This window comes from Tubulanus polymorphus, chromosome 7, assembly GCF_964204645.1.
Source record: "Tubulanus polymorphus chromosome 7, tnTubPoly1.2, whole genome shotgun sequence".
NCBI lineage: Eukaryota > Metazoa > Nemertea > Palaeonemertea > Tubulaniformes > Tubulanidae > Tubulanus > Tubulanus polymorphus.
Window position 1 is genome coordinate 5,130,800 of NC_134031.1, and position 15,949 is coordinate 5,146,748.

Sequence of the window (15,949 nt, forward strand, 5' to 3'; positions counted from 1 at the left end):
TACCCTACAGACCGAACCTGCAAACTGAATTTTTAGGGCTTCGGTATAGATAAAATATGTCGCGGTAGCTGCAGTAGAAATGTTTTCTGCATATGGCATATGCAACCGCCTACTGTCGCATGATTGGTTGTTTTAATGCATTTGCGCTATGTGACTGATTTATTACTGCGGTACTATAAGTGTCCTACGAGTTTGCTGTTCGAAGTGTCTTTAGTCATACGGTACTGACAACACAATCATCGACTTCGAGCTCCCCTTTAAACGACAAACACACTACGTACGTATACCATTTTACAATATTGTTTATAATCAATTTTTTGTCACATAATCTGGGTTAGCTCTAAACCTGGCATGGTACGGCATGCATGGCGGCATATGGCAATATGGCATTGGTTTTTTTCTCAGTCCCTACAATTCTGATATGTTATTTCATGTATAGCTTTAAGTATAAATTGTTTGATATGAATTCGAGGGACTAGAGAGGCTAATATGGCTAGGATTAATATGGCGATTGTATCCACGATATCGTGTTATCAGAATATTGGAAATTATATTATAACGAGATGACTCGTTCGCCAAGCCGTCGGCAGTTTGCAATATATACTTGTAGGTTTAGACCCAACTCGAATCTCTAATCATTGTCGATGAACGCGGACCATCGATTCGACATATAGAGTTTAATATTATTCAGCTACTTAAACTGATTTCACGTGAATTTACGAATTAACTTCCTGGTGAAATGAATTATTTTGCCAAAAGATAAAAATAGATGTTAAAATTTAAACGCATTAAAAATTTACCCTGATGCATAATTGTGTTTACAATGGCCTCGAGAAACCAATTGACCAACCATCAGCGAGTAAAAGCCAGAAGCGGAAAAATGGCACATGGGAATTGCCATCCTCAGCGCCGAGAAACGAGAGAAACGAGAGGCGTACAAATATGAAGCTGCTCAAAGAATGTTGGTTGATGTAACAGTAAAGCAGTATCAGATCGATGCTGGAAAAGATAAACTTATTCTTAATTTTAACAGATACAGATATTGATAAAGATGGATTTCAGACCATCGAGAACTGCTGAACTAAACGCGTTAATCTACATTTTATTTAATCTTATCGTAAAATCAATATTTTTAATAAAATATTCATAAGGCTAGAAAATTGATATCTTGTTTCTGATTTCAGTCAAACAATAAGGAATCGTTGACTAGTAAAAACTAATACTTGAAATTACTTCTGATTGTCAGATTGTCGAAATTTAACTTGGCCTTTCACGTATTATCTGCACTTTCATTCGCCACCTGAACTACTTCACCAGGAATCCGAGTAGGCGCAACTCCGTTTTCTTGTGGAACCGGGTCTGGGAAATGAACAAAAACCGGGTCCAGGACATGAACAAAAACGATGTCAGAATTAAGATAAACCGAACAATATAAACAGTTCAAAATGAATATAAATTATGTAACTATGTGAAGTGGACTGAAGTGGATGTGGATAGCAGTGTGGCACTATATTGTAAATGTAAAAGAGTTGATATGTCTGGAAAATAATTGATTATGTGGAGAAAAACCAATATTTAGATTGGTAAAAGTTGGATTTCAAAAGTTTACAAATTATGGCTGATTCCACTATGCGTCTCTTATAAATATCTTTGCAAGGAAGATAAATGAGTTGAGAATTCTAAAAGTCAAATTGATGGCTGTAACAATTCGAATTGTGGGATTTCTTCAATTGATTAACAAAGTATTTTGATGAATTTCCTGATCTTGATGTGTATATAATTATGTGATATTCACCGATGTAAGTAAGGCCTATAAAGTTACCCCTGTTGTACTGGGCCAGGAGTCTGACGTGTGACCTTAACCCGCCTTATAGAATGCTTGTGGAACTGGTTCTGTCCGTGGATCCATAAAATGTTACTCGATATTTTCTATACTGTGATTTTGCTGTTTTATTTTACTTCCATCTATAAGTTTTGATAATCTCTGAGCGAATGATGTATTTTTAATATAATTCTAACTCTTGAGACTGAATGTCTGTGATATTCTCAGATCATCGCTAAACAGTAATCGGACACTTCATTCCTAGACTATTAATTTATTTTCTGTCAGATAACGCTATTTTTTGTTGTACTTCTCATCAATGCTTTTCTTATTTTCATTTTGGTTTTATTCAGGACAATATTACGATTAATAAATCCTATTTCCACCGGAAGCCATATCGAATTGGTTTATTCCACATTTAAAAAAAATGTCGCCATATTCAGTAAGAAGTTTTCACAAATCTTACAATTTCTGCATATATAATATGTCATAGCCCAATAACGGGGTCGGTTTTGACTTTTGAATTTTTAAGGCTCTGAAATGCAATTTATGCACATTTGGCATCAAATCTATCCATCAACTAAATATGGTATTATGAATTTTTAAAGGAAATGTATTTCAGATGGAAAATTGATATTGTGTAAATAACAAAAAACAACTCGGTGCAAATATAAAAGTATATATTATATAGGCGTACATGTGATGGAATTAGTGAATCAGGCTTATCTCCCTGTACAAACTGCGTCAACGCTTTACAAGATTGCGTGAAATCTTTTTTAAACGACACACATTTGAACAGCGTCACTGATCATTTGAGGCAACATTTAGGGTACAAGGTACATCGCGGAACAAATTGTGGCGACACAAGTCAACACATTTGTGTATGGAGCTAGATGCGGCACCGAGTACTCCGCGGGCGTTCATCTCATCCACCGGAAAACGCCACAAGTCAACAAATCGCCACATTTTGAAATCTGTTATAAATAATTGAATTTAATAAAAGCTGCTCACGTAAAATGCCGCGACCAAAAAGGCTAAAACTGTCTTTAGCAGATACCGTCGAATTGGAACTTGTACAAGAGGCAAAGGTATAGTATATTCTTTCGTTAGAGTGGTTATTTTACCGGGAGTGGTTATTTTACCGGATCCGGTTACCGATTTATATAAAAGAATAAAACGATAAAAAAATCATTCACTGAGAACCTTAGTGTCAATGGCCGTACATGTGTCATTATAATTTACTATTTTCCGTTCTTTTTGGGATATTTTGCGTAATGTTTTGAACACATACCTAAAATGTGTCTTAATACTAATACGATATGGTAGAAAAGAATATATGTTCAATTTTTTTCAATAAGATTAGCAATTTTAACTTTATTTTATCCCACATTTCTACAATACATCTTATGTTCAATGCATAGATTACGAAGGACTTTATAAATATTTTATGTATGTTTATGTATGTATATAGTGGCTTGAAAAATATCTTTGCTCAGCAAAAAATAGGGGGGGGGCGCACCGGGAAGCGCGATGGCGAGTCAGGAATACAGAATCCGAGCTCAACCAAGAGGATTTTTTAACAACATTATGCATACGTCAATTTTATTAGATGTCGCACGGCCCTTACGCTTCCGTACGTTAATCTTGAGAAATATTTCTAGAACTTACTGAAATTTCTTTTCGTGGTGATTATTGGTTATTGATATTGTGACGAATTTCGACAGTGGCAGATCGATATTGTGGCGAATTTCGACATTGTGGCGAATTTCGACATTGTGGCGAATTTCGACATTGTGGCGAATTTCGACATTGTGGCGAATTTCGACATTGTGGCGAATTTCGACATTGTGGCGAATTTCGACATTGTGGCGAATTTCGATATTGTGGCGAATTTCGATATTGTGGCGAATTTCGATATTGTGGCGAATTTCGATATTGTGGCGAATTTCGACATTGTGGCGAATTTCGACATTGTGACGACTTTCGACATTGTGACGAATTTCGACATTGTGACGAATTTCGACATTGTGACGAATTTCGATATTGTGGCGAATTTCGACATTGTGGCGAATTTCGATATTGTGACGAATTTCGATATTGTGGCGAATTTCGATATTGTGGCGAATTTCGACATTGTGGCGAATTTCGACATTGTGACGACTTTCGACATTGTGACGAATTTCGATATTGTGACGAATTTCGATATTGTGACGAATTTCGATATTGTGGCGAATTTCGATATTGTGGCGATTATAGACATTCGATATTTCGATATTGCGGCGAATTTAATTTCGCATGTCGATATTGTGACGAATATTAGTGGCGAATTTCGATATTGTGGCGAGTTTCATGTGATTATTGGGTCATTGTTTGTGGCGAATTTTTGGATTCTGCGCCAGGTGGAAGCGTGTACGCGAAATCGCGTGTGGCGGTCTGTGTCGCCACAATTTGTTCCGCGATGTACCTTTGACCCTAAATGGTGACATGTATCTCACTGATAATCAATGCTATAACGTGCAGAATAGGTCAATCATGTGACTTATATTGCTTGACCGATAGTAACAGCTATTCATCAAGAAATAAAGGTATAAAAAATGGTTATAAATTGATGGAAGGAATTCATGGAAAATATCACGTACAGTGAAAACAACCGGTTCAAACTGGTTTTGTAGCTTAAATTTAATCGTTTTAAAATCGATTTTATCGTTTAAATGATATAATGAACAAACATAAAACGTCTTAAGGTCAATGTAGATAGTTATCAAAATCAGTTGTTTATGAGCTGAGATATCAGAGTTGAACACAGTCAAAAAAGTCGCCTGACTGAACTCTGATCGGTCAAAGTCACGCGAATTTGAGTGTACATGTCTGGTAGGTGCCTGGTTACACTAGGATTACAGATAATATTCAAACTACAAAATAGAAATAGTGCGGTAGCCACACAATATAAATAACATCATTTATATTTCATCATGAATATTCATCCTTATATTTATATATCCCTTGTGAAGGTACACAAAGTAAAAACGTCACGTCGCGTCAAACACTGTTTTCAGATATCTATCTTATCTACAAATTCAAACAACAAGAAAATATACGGCATAAATAACGTGCGAACTAAAATATCATTCTGATAACAACACATGACTAATACACAGGCTTCGCAATATACTATACAATAAAGAAATTGGAGACAAAATGACAACAACCGAACCTGATAATCAATGCTATAACGTGCAGAATAGGTCAATCATGTGACTAATATTGCTTGACCGATAGTAACAGCTATTCATCAAGAAATAAAGGTATAAAAAATGGTTATAAATTGATGGAAGGAATTCATGGAAAATATCACGTGCTGTGAAAACAACCGGTTCAAACTGGTTTTGTAGCTTAAATTTAATCGTATTAAAATCGGTTTTGTCGTTTAAATGATATAATGAACAAAACATAAAGTAAGGTCAATGATTTGACTAATATTTTTAACAGCTTTTCTTCAAGAAATAAAGATATAATACATAAGATAAAAGATATTCATGGAAAAGATCACGTAAAGCTAAAAGAACCGGTTTAAACTGGTAACCGTTTTTATATCTTATCAAAATTGAATATTTATGAGCTGAGATATCAGAGTTAAACACAGTCAAAAAAACCGCCTGATTGAACTGTGGACTAAACTCTGGAATTTGAGGTGTCTGGGTGGTTGGGTGATGATCTCCGTGGAGACAACCACTGCCAGGGTGAAGGCAGAAAGGTGACAATTTCTAATGGTGTTTATTTCAGCCAGTCTATTGCAATGACTTTGCACTAAAATAAAATGCTATCGGCGAATATCAGCGAATATTCGCTACCCTACTGTTGAAACAGCTGTAAAAAGTTTAATTTCAAACACGCATTATCATCTTTAACTAGCATTCACTTGAATATTCCGACAATAGTTTTCCCCAAGTCGATAAGCTCGATTAATATAAGACGCGTTCATGTTATTCTCAAAATCAGCAAAAATAACAATCTTTTCATTCCGAGTTTTTTTTATCACGTAACACGTTGATTAGCTAAATGAACAAGCGCATCAGGACAAAATTAAATGCAATATCTCAACATACCGTACACAAATCCAGGTCTACCAACCTCATTCCGAAAAATCAACTTCAATTATACTTAATTGAATAATTAATTAATCTTAAATCTCAAGATAAAAGATATTTTCCTGTACAAAAATGTGTCCCCAAGTTGATAACAGAGTTTCTAATGGAAACGGGAGGTAAGGCGGGGTTTAATGAAGACCTTTAAAAATGCTACATTCGATTTCAATGATAAAAATTATCGAAACATATATTTCAAGTATCATCTATGGCTCAACTCCGTTTACAAAAGTGACAAAGTCGATCAGGAGAAACAAAGTATCATTTTTAATCTAATGTATAGTTTTATTCATTAGTATAATGTATCTACTAATTTGTAATTCAAGCACAAAAAGGAATAAATCATGATCAAAAACATTTTCAATTTTACGTTACGTTAATCTATTTCTTCGGTTACCAAATTAAAAAAAGGGGTTCCTCTTTCTTGTTAGAAATGGCCACTAAATTAAAAAGCACGTCGATAGATATTTACAATTCGTCTAGTCGTCTGGGTGGTTCTAAGACTTCAAGACGTCCTTGACCTATTTTTCATAAAGCTTTCTACAGAAACTCGTGTTGTCTGATTTTTAAGGAAACAAGTATAAACTGGTATGGATTAATGTGTTGATATCTATATGTTTGATGTACAATAACCAGATATTTAGACGAAGATGAAGTCAGAGACTTTCTTCACAATATCCGCAGCATTGCGAGCACCTGCTGTGAACGGGCACCTGTTATAAGATGGCGATTAAGAAGTTTATTTCTTGGAGAAAAGCGAAACTGAAATTCCAATCCGTGACGTGTTAAATTTGCTAGCGTGTTTAACATATCTGAAAAAAAAACCATTCACACAAAATAGTATCAGAGGGCGTTAGACATTTAACCCTTTAATGACCGAACCAGTACGAGATCCATGCGTGAGCCGCGTTTTTGGGGAATTTAGGCGTCGCTATCCTTTAACGTTCGGTTCGATAGACTGACGATGTATTTGTCGCACTATCCAGTGTGCAAAGCCCTATAAAATGATATTATTTCACTATCTTTGACTAGAGTTCGTTTTAAAGAAGATACCAGGCCCCGGATCTACATGGTCGTCGTTCGAGTTCACATCGCAATGTTTACGTACTCTAAGCCGAAACTTAACACTTAACAACTATATTATAACATAGTACATTAAATTTGTTCAGACCTTCGTTTCATCACCAAATAATCACTCAGACGTCATCATTCTGGGAATCAGATTTCTAAGAATTCCTAAAGAGGGGCTGCCCAACCCCCCCCCCCCACCCCCGTTCAATTCTAACCAAGTTAAAAGCAAACCCCCACCCACATATTTCTCACTCGACGAGTCACCTACGTTTCAGTTTTACAATTCGTCGCTCCTCATCGCCCCTAGGATTACCGTGTTGATTACTGACAAATGTATTCTGTTATATGATTGGTTGTTGTAATCGAACAACTGTTTTAAGTCAGGTGCTGTAAGAGTCTTGTCATACTAACTAAAACAGTCACTGACAAGGTTCTTAAGTACTGGTCGCGACACGATAAACCACCATAAGTATTCATCACAACATTGGGTGAATCAAATTAGTGTTGGTTGAATCTGATAGTAGTGGTTTAATAACGCAGACCATCGGTTACCCGTGGTTGAGCTATTAAACTGATTGAATATGAATCAATTAGAAACGAACTGTGTTTTGGCCAGAAATAGAAAAAAAGACTGTCGGATGAAATCTACCCTGGTGTGTAATTCTATTTTCAGTTTACAATGGCCACGAATCCAATTGACCAACCGTCTGCGAATAGAAACCAAAAGCGGGAAGGTTACATATCTTGGGACGAATGGCACATGGGTATTGCCCTGCTCAGCGCCCAACGAAGCAAAGATCCCGCCCTTCAGGTTGGAGCTTGCATCGTAGACAAAGACAACAGGATTATGGGCGTTGGTTATAACGGAATGCCATTGAGATGTCCAGATGATGAAATGAATTGGGGTAAAGAAGGCGGTCCTCTGGAAACTAAAAGGCCTTACGTGTGTCACGCTGAAATGAATGCTATCGCTTTCCGGAATTGTGCATCGCTGAAAGGCTGTACAATTTATGTAACATTTTTCCCTTGCAATGAGTGCACTAAGAATATCATACAATCAGGAATTGAAGAAGTGATTTACCTATCACACACAAAACGAGGTCGAGTCGAATACGAAGCCTCTAAAAGAATGCTGGAAAAATCCAAGGTAAAAGTAGTGAAGTATGAGGTAAAAGAAGATGGAAATGAGAAAGTGATTCTTAACTACAAAGTTGATGAATAGGTTGTGGTTTTTAGAGCATGCCATAGTGAACTGCTGAGAATACAACAAGTTTGTGGAAGTTATAACAATTCCTACATTTTATTTTACATCATTAATCACAATCTATTTACTAATATTTATCACGAATAGTCTTATATATTTATCTGTAATATTTTTAATTTTGCTACTTATAATAATGATACCCGCAGCATTACTATGGCAATAGAGGATTCCACGAGGTGTCGCTTGTAGTTACTCGCAAATTTTTCTTTATATATGACGATTTTAATTTAGTTATTCCTCTAATGTACCAAAGGTTATGGTTATAGCGTATTAAACTTGCCTCGCCTCGCTATGAAATGAGGATTTTACACTAAAGTTTCAATGTCGAAATATATACCTTAAATTATCAGTAAAATAACATATCCATGCAGTATAAGATGGTTTGAATATAGACACTGAAAATGAAAGGTAATTAATATCATCATAGTTCTGAATAGTAAATTGTAAGTTTTGCACTCTCTCACATGTCAGTTTAATGCTTCTCTCAACTTAAGTCACCCATTATGAATATCTAATAAACATTTTTTTGTTCAGTTCAGTACAGTTCAGAATAGTTCAGTTTAGTTGAGAATATGTTCTGAAACCGACCTGCGAGTCGTGAGCTCCGTATACTATAGCGAAAGTGTCGACCTGCGAGTCGTGAGCTTTGACATACATCAATAAATAATATTCACTTCAGATCATCGAAAATATACTAGTTAGTATTCTCCTCGTCTGGATTCGGATTTTAAGAGACGTTCGACAAAGAATCGCTTCCGATAGTAGAGCACACCTCGTTCATAGTCTCTCAAGATACGTACGGTATTAACTGGTCGACCAGCACGAAAGTACAACCTTCTGCTGATCGTGGAATCGGACGAAAATACAGTTTTCGTCTATTCGTTTCACTCACCTCACATCACCTTATCTTCCGTGATCAATTTCAGTTACAATCGAATGAACTTTTCTCTTAAATTAATCAATTATTTACGAAAACTATACCGATACCCGGGTAGAAAAAGTGAATTCATTTTATATGTTGTCGGTGCTGTGATAATGTATGGATTCGGGAGTCGAAAAAGTAGTTCCTGATAGTGATGATATACCTGTATTGGATAATGCAAAAACCTCTGAGAATTGCAAAGAAAGTTCATCTTCACGTATGATTGATAATCCAGACTCTGATGTAAATGATCCAGGTTCTCTCTGCGCAGATGTAGGCATCAGAACACAATTAGGTTAGTAGCTCGAAGATGCGTAGCGCCAGACCCCAAAAATAGTACCTAGAATGAACAAGAGTTCCCCCATAAATGTTGCCATTATTTCTGCAAATGGGATAGGTAACAAATTTCGGTTATATGTATGAAATCCATTGATCCTGAGAGACAGATCGATGATGAAATAAGGGATTCCCTGGACTTATTTGCTTGGAGTAAGGGTACCAAACACGGAGGGGGATTCCCTTAGATATTGGGCTCGGATGTACTGGCATACCTGTACTGGGAAACCCCTCCTTTCTGAAGGTTTGATTATTTCAAAAGTTAGGTTGGGTATGTGGGGCGAAAACCACTTCAATGCGTAGCTAAGATGCTGTCCTAAGAGCCGTAAGCAGGATTTCCCCTGAATTTATGCGCTTATATATGAACTCTCGAATTTCTTGTTTTTACTATAGGATAGAAGATTTTGGAATAGTGGTCTGCGCTCTGTAATGCGCAAGAAGATAGAGGATGTGGCATCGGACATTCTGATGAGATTTAATTCGGAGACTGTTGATGATAACTTTCTAAGGAAGTGGATAAATTTTGTGATATTTATTCATCTATAGCAAATAGGAACATTTTCTGGCAATAATTTAGCATCTTCACCATTTTGATAGAATCCTAGCTAACCGTGTCAAGCCAGAAAATGCCGAAACTACCTGCTAGTATCGGCTTTTCTGGTAAGCGAATTGGAATTAATTCCACAGTTTTTGTACGAATAAGAGTAGGAATAAGATGGGGAAAGGGTGCAGTGAAATTTTTACTATCTTTAACTAGAGTTTGGCGGAGGAGAGGGGGAGGGGGATTATAGAAGGCGCCAGACCCCGGGTCCCCGCGGACCTATACATGGTCGTCTCAGTTCACAGCGCGATGTTTACGTTCTCAAAGCCGAAACTCTACACTTACAACTACATATGTATTAAAAACATGATGTACATCTTACTATCAAATTCTTTTATTTATTTAGACCCTCGTTTTATCATCAAACAATCCGCACATCTGAGTATCTGACTTCCAAGATTTCCTTAAGGGAGGAGGAGGGAGGGGGGGGGGGGCTGTCCAAACCTCTAACAATTCCTACATTTTATTTTACAAATCTAATAAATCAATTTATTAATGTTTATTACTAGCGAATAATTTCCTTCGTAGAGTTTTCATATTTCCTTTCATTAAGATTATTATGGTAACTGGAAACTGGAAACTTCCCTATTGAAGCAATAGATAATGATTTATACATGTAGATCATAGATATGTACAGTGGAATATCATTTGTTCCGCTGGTCGTAAAATTCTAAATCATCAAGAGCACCTCGATCGATATTTACGTGGAAATTATTTTATCAAGTCGTCTGATGGTTTTAAGATTGCGAGTTGGCCTTGGTCTATTTTCCATACGGTTTTTCTGATAAACCTTGCGTCGCGTTTTTATAACTGCAGCATGGATTGTTGTTTCATACATCCAGTAACCAGATATGTTTAGCACGAAGATGATGACGTCAGCAATGTTCTCTATACGCAATTTCCGCATCGATACGAGCACCTGTTGTGGACGGGCACCTGTTTAAGAATGGCGATTTAGAAGTTTATTCAATTAATTTCAATCAGTTGGATGTTTATTTTTTGTAACATTTGAAAATATCATTATAGGACCTAAAGGCTTAAAACAGAGAGTGGGGGATCTTTATACGAGCTTTATCAGAGGGTTGAATAGACTCGTGCGATAACTGTGCCTTGTTGATATGTTACTATTAAATCGAATGACTAAACACATGATAAGATAAGCTCATATATCCGAAATTCGGATAAGAAATATTTTAGGTACTTCTGACTCATAGTATGTATCACGCATAAAGACAGTGAGATGACAAAAATGCCATTTACAAACATTTTATCAACGGTCATTCAGGAGAACGATTTCAAAGCAGAAAATAATTATTATTTATAAATTTAGACTAAGTTTGAGATTATTTGGGACACTTTGAGTCTAGCCAGGGCTGTGGTCATCGGCGTTACAGCACGGGGGCCGTGGCGATACTTGCTCTTGTCAATATTGGTTAGCAAGGATTCAAGGGCTCTCATTGCTGGCCGGACCGGCCGGTCGCAGTCAACGTGACGGATTTCCGGAGTTGTAAAGGTAGTGCCATCTGATCTGTTAATCCAGTTGTCTATAGAAAATTGTATATACATTATAGACACTGGAGTTAACAGGTTATCGTTTTTACAATACCTACAACTCTGATACGAGGCCCTATGGATTGCCGTGTCTCCCCGGCGCTGCGGGCCGGGTTCGCCTAACGGTCTGGACGTCCGATCCACGCGTCAAATATGCTACGTCCGTTCCGCAGTTCTACGCGGTTTCTGTCTGCACTTAGCTCGATTGACTGATATCGCATGTCGCTTGACGTAAAACTTGTTGGATCCTAAACACACAGTGTCAGCGGGGAAGGGCTGCAGGTAGCGTAGTCAGTAACCTGTCTGTGGTTTAGTTTCACGATCGGATATTTTCACAAACCACAGCCCATCCGATTATAAAAAGCTTACCACCAACGATTAGGTAACTAACTACAGGTAGCGTTAATATGGCAGCGGATAAATTAGAGAATGATTGGTTTACGGATAAATCAGAGATGTGGCCCGGGTATGGAGTCAGTTTAGAGGTGGAGAAGGTTTTATTTGATGAGAAATCAGACTTTCAGCACATCCTTATTCTACAGAGGTAAAAAAAACGGAAAAACGTCAAATACTGTTTTGTTTAGTGACTATCTGTATCATTTCACCCAGCACTGGCAGCGGTTGTCTCCACCAGTGATCTCCGTCGCTCTACGATCCTAGTGTAACCAACCACCCAGACGCGTGCATTCAAATTCGCTGTACAGTTGCCGACCAGAATTTGGTCGGCTTTTTTGTCCGTGTTCAAACTGCGATATCTCAGCAAATAAACAACCGATTTTGATGAATAAACTATCTACACTAACCTTATGATGTCTTACGTTTGTTCATTATAACATTTTGACGATAAATCTGATTTTAGTACGATTAAATTTAAGATACAAAAATGATGCGCTGTTTAGCGATGAGACACGCATCGCTCAAGTTGTCTTGTTGCTAACGAACTACAGTGTTACAATGCCTAGTTTCAAAGTGAAAAAATGGTGTCATTTTTGCTATTTCTGTATTTATATCGCATCAAGCACAGACTATGATGAATGAACCTCCAAATGAATATAATAATAAGAAAACTGAATGTATGAGGTTTGTAACGATAGTTTATTTTTCACAATCGGTTTAGTGAAACTGGATTTCTGGTGGTTTAAAGCTGCAGTGATCTAAAAGTATCGAGAAAATGTCGTTCGCATCTTAGTGTCTGTGGTACATCAGACACTAAGATTCTTGGTGAACTGTATCATATGATGGGCTTGTAATTTGAAGTTTGGGGGTGAACTGTAGTCTGTAGCATAGTATACCGGTAGTAGGCCTATCCCTGGTACTGTATGTATATATAGTACCAGCCAGGGATACTTGATGATCTAAGCTACAGTTCACCCCCAAACTTCAAATACAAGCCCCTCCCTGCGGCCTGTGATCTGTAATATTCCAATCTATCATATGTCACTCATTGATGTAATTTTGTATGAAGAATCGCTGCAGTGCTATCGTGTCACCTACAGGGATGCTGGGAGTGGGATAGTCGGTGGTTGAAAATGTAATCGCATCAATCAGTCTCGTGCGTGGGGCTGGTCATCTAGTATTAGTAACTGCAATTACTCGGCGACTGCAGTTTTTTGGTTTAGGAGACCCTCTAACAACACTATTTTTTAAACAACACTTTACGCCTCATAGTGGAAAGGTGACCTAAACTGCGGTTAGACTGTTTGTTTTTTTAAAGTGAAATTATATTTAAAGTATTGTATTTGCTGTAATTGTAGTAAAATGTTTGGTAAAGTGTTAGTACTCGATGGTGTAATACAATGCACCGATAGAGATGAATATTCGTACCAGGAAATGATGGCTCACGTTCCCTGTTTCTCTCATCCTAACCCTAAAAAGGTAGCGATATACTTAAAAAAACAGTGTTAATTTAATCTGGTCTCAATTTTTGAATGAATGTTTTCTGATGTAATGAAAGTTTAACAGTTATTATTCTAACTGCAGGTGCTGAAATAGGGGGCGGTGATGGAGGGGTTATAAGAGAATTGTCCAAAAACCCAGACGTTGAACAAATAGTTCAGTATGAAATAGATGAGGTAATTCATATGACATATGTAATCCACAAATCACAATCCACTGTTCATGACCTTAGTTCCACTGTGTATGTATGACCCACAGTTCCACTGTGTATGTATGACCCACAGTTCCACTGTGTATGTATGACCCACAGTTCCACTGTGTATGTATGACCCACAGTTCCACTGTCTATATATGACCCACAGTTCCACTGTTCATGACCCACAGTCTATTTTAGTCTCCTTTATGAATACAGACTAAAATTTTATGATAATCTTTTTCAGAAAGTGATTAAAGTTTGTAAAGAATATCTACCAAACATGGCTAGTGGATACAGCAGTCCTAAACTACTGCAGCATATCGGAGATGGGTTTGAATTCATGAAGAATCACACTGGAGAATTTGATGTTATAATCACTGATTCATCAGATCCTATCGGTATATGTTAAAGTCACGCAGTACAAATAGTTCTTAAAGTTCCTTAGAAAAAGTCCTTATAAGTCCTGAAAGTAACCCTTAAGTAGCCCTTAGAATCCCCCAAAATTAGCCTTTTAAACCCTTGATGATAGTCCTAATGGCTACAATGATAATAAACTGCGATATTATAAATCAATTTTCTTAATTAGAAATCCCAATTTCAGCCAAAGATTTAAAGTTCTCGAGTAGAAAAGGTTTATGATTTGGAGCAATGTTTCGGCTTTAAATCTAAGCCATTATCAGTATTACTCTCGTACATTCATATTACACGGATATTGTGTATCTTAAGATTAATGACAAGTCGCTTTGATTTATTTGATCAGGACTGGCGGAATCCTTGTTCCAGAAGCCGTACTATGAACTGATGAAATCAGCTCTTAAACCAGACGGATTGCTCTGCTGTCAAGGTTTGTTAACTCAGTTATATACAACGATAATTTACCTAAAATATCTTAAATTAACTCTTCATTCAACATTCAAACTCTCGATGAAATAGTTCAATTTGAACTTTCATTCTGTTCAAATAGAAGTTTAGATATAAAAAAACGTTATCGACCTGATATTTCAATTCTGACTGAACTTGTGCAGTATGTGATCATCCGATATGGTCTGGATTTGCATATCAGTTCATATATATGTCAGTAATTTAGAGTATGATACTTGTAATGTGTGCTGAATAAGTCTAATCTCCTTATCCTCTGTATAAATATGACAAAAATACGTTTTGTGATTAGATAAGAATAAATTTTAATAACTATTAAAACACTTGTATCATGTCTGAGCATAGAACATTTCATACACATTTTTTTTTTAAATTTTAGGTGAATGCATTTGGCTTCATATGGATTTAATTAAAGAAATGGCCGATTTCTCAAAAAAACTATTTCCCGTTGTCGACTATGGATTTTTGACGATACCCACTTACCCTGCTGGACAGATTGGAATGATTTTATGCAGTAAAAATCCAGTACGTTGAAGTATTTTCACCTAAGAATCTCTTTTAAACATCATTTACCGATTGATGATGTTCAGTATTTAAGCTCCTCGACTTAAGCTATTTACCCGGTATTTTGGAATCTCAGTAGAATTTCAATTATCTGATTTTCTTTGTTCAGGAAACTGATTTCAAAAGACCTTTACGTGAACCTTCTAACGCAGAATTAGATTCAATGAAATTGCGGTATTACAGCCCTGAAGCCCATCGAGGCGCTTTCATGTTACCCAGATTTGCCCGTCAGGTAATTTCAAACATTTTGAATATACTGTTGAAGACATTTCTATTTTTTTTTAAATCTCAATTTATATTTGCAATTCAATTTTTTATAAGTCATCCGACTACTACGTGATATGATCTTCACAACTGTGACGACTTCTGTGCCAGTTTCGTTTCACTCAAAGAAACATGATTTTATTAATATTTTGTAATTATTGTTTTTCTGTTTTCAGGAACTTTCAAGTTGAATATTTTGAATGGGTGTCATCTGTCAGAGGCTACTGTCTGTCTGTCTGCGTGTATTCTGTATGTTATATATGCTCAATTCACTGTGTACTAGAAACTGCTAGTCAAATTTGCTGAGATTTTTTAATGAAATCATCATTCCACTTTTTAATAGATGACAAGTGAAAAAAATAAATCTATATATTTTTCAATCGTAAGAATGAATTTGTTTGTTTGTTGAAGTTTCTTATCACCAGACACCGGTTTTAT

General features: G+C 36.6%; 2 protein-coding genes across 5 annotated transcripts; both read left to right on the forward strand.

The window, feature by feature from the left end:
- Positions 1–134: 134 nt before the first annotated feature.
- Positions 135–8,992, forward strand: LOC141909129 (deoxycytidylate deaminase-like). 4 transcript variants are annotated; one of them, XM_074799514.1, is made up of 2 exons: positions 135–277; positions 7,712–8,992. In XM_074799514.1, exon 2 carries the CDS (start codon positions 7,718–7,720, stop codon positions 8,258–8,260), a length of 543 nt encoding a protein of 180 aa, XP_074655615.1. In that variant the 5' UTR covers positions 135–277; positions 7,712–7,717; the 3' UTR covers positions 8,261–8,992. The 4 variants fall into 4 exon arrangements, with proteins under 4 accessions (XP_074655615.1, XP_074655614.1, XP_074655617.1 ...); XM_074799513.1 differs by lacking the exon at positions 135–277 and adding an exon at positions 2,679–2,910; XM_074799516.1 differs by lacking the exon at positions 135–277 and adding an exon at positions 5,008–5,127.
- Positions 8,993–10,969: 1,977 nt separating this feature from the next.
- Positions 10,970–15,900, forward strand: LOC141909128 (spermidine synthase-like). The gene is made up of 8 exons (XM_074799512.1): positions 10,970–12,256; positions 13,467–13,612; positions 13,693–13,784; positions 14,049–14,202; positions 14,565–14,648; positions 15,063–15,208; positions 15,357–15,479; positions 15,688–15,900. The coding sequence occupies exons 1-8, from the start codon at positions 12,120–12,122 to the stop codon at positions 15,700–15,702; spliced, it is 897 nt and encodes a 298-aa protein (XP_074655613.1). The 5' UTR covers positions 10,970–12,119; the 3' UTR covers positions 15,703–15,900.
- The last annotated feature ends 49 nt before the right edge of the window (positions 15,901–15,949 follow it).

Coding starts and splice junctions, on each gene's coding strand:
- LOC141909129 (XM_074799513.1), top strand. CDS start 2,839: ATGCCGCGACCAAAAAGGCTAAAACTGTCTTTAGCAGATACCGTCGAA. Junction 2,911..7,711: donor AACTTGTACAAGAGGCAAAG/GTATAGTATATT, acceptor TTCTATTTTCAG/TTTACAATGGCCACGAATCC.
- LOC141909128 (XM_074799512.1), top strand. CDS start 12,120: ATGGCAGCGGATAAATTAGAGAATGATTGGTTTACGGATAAATCAGAG. Junction 13,613..13,692: donor GATATACTTAAAAAAACAGT/GTTAATTTAATC, acceptor TTCTAACTGCAG/GTGCTGAAATAGGGGGCGGT. Junction 14,649..15,062: donor CGGATTGCTCTGCTGTCAAG/GTTTGTTAACTC, acceptor TTTAAATTTTAG/GTGAATGCATTTGGCTTCAT.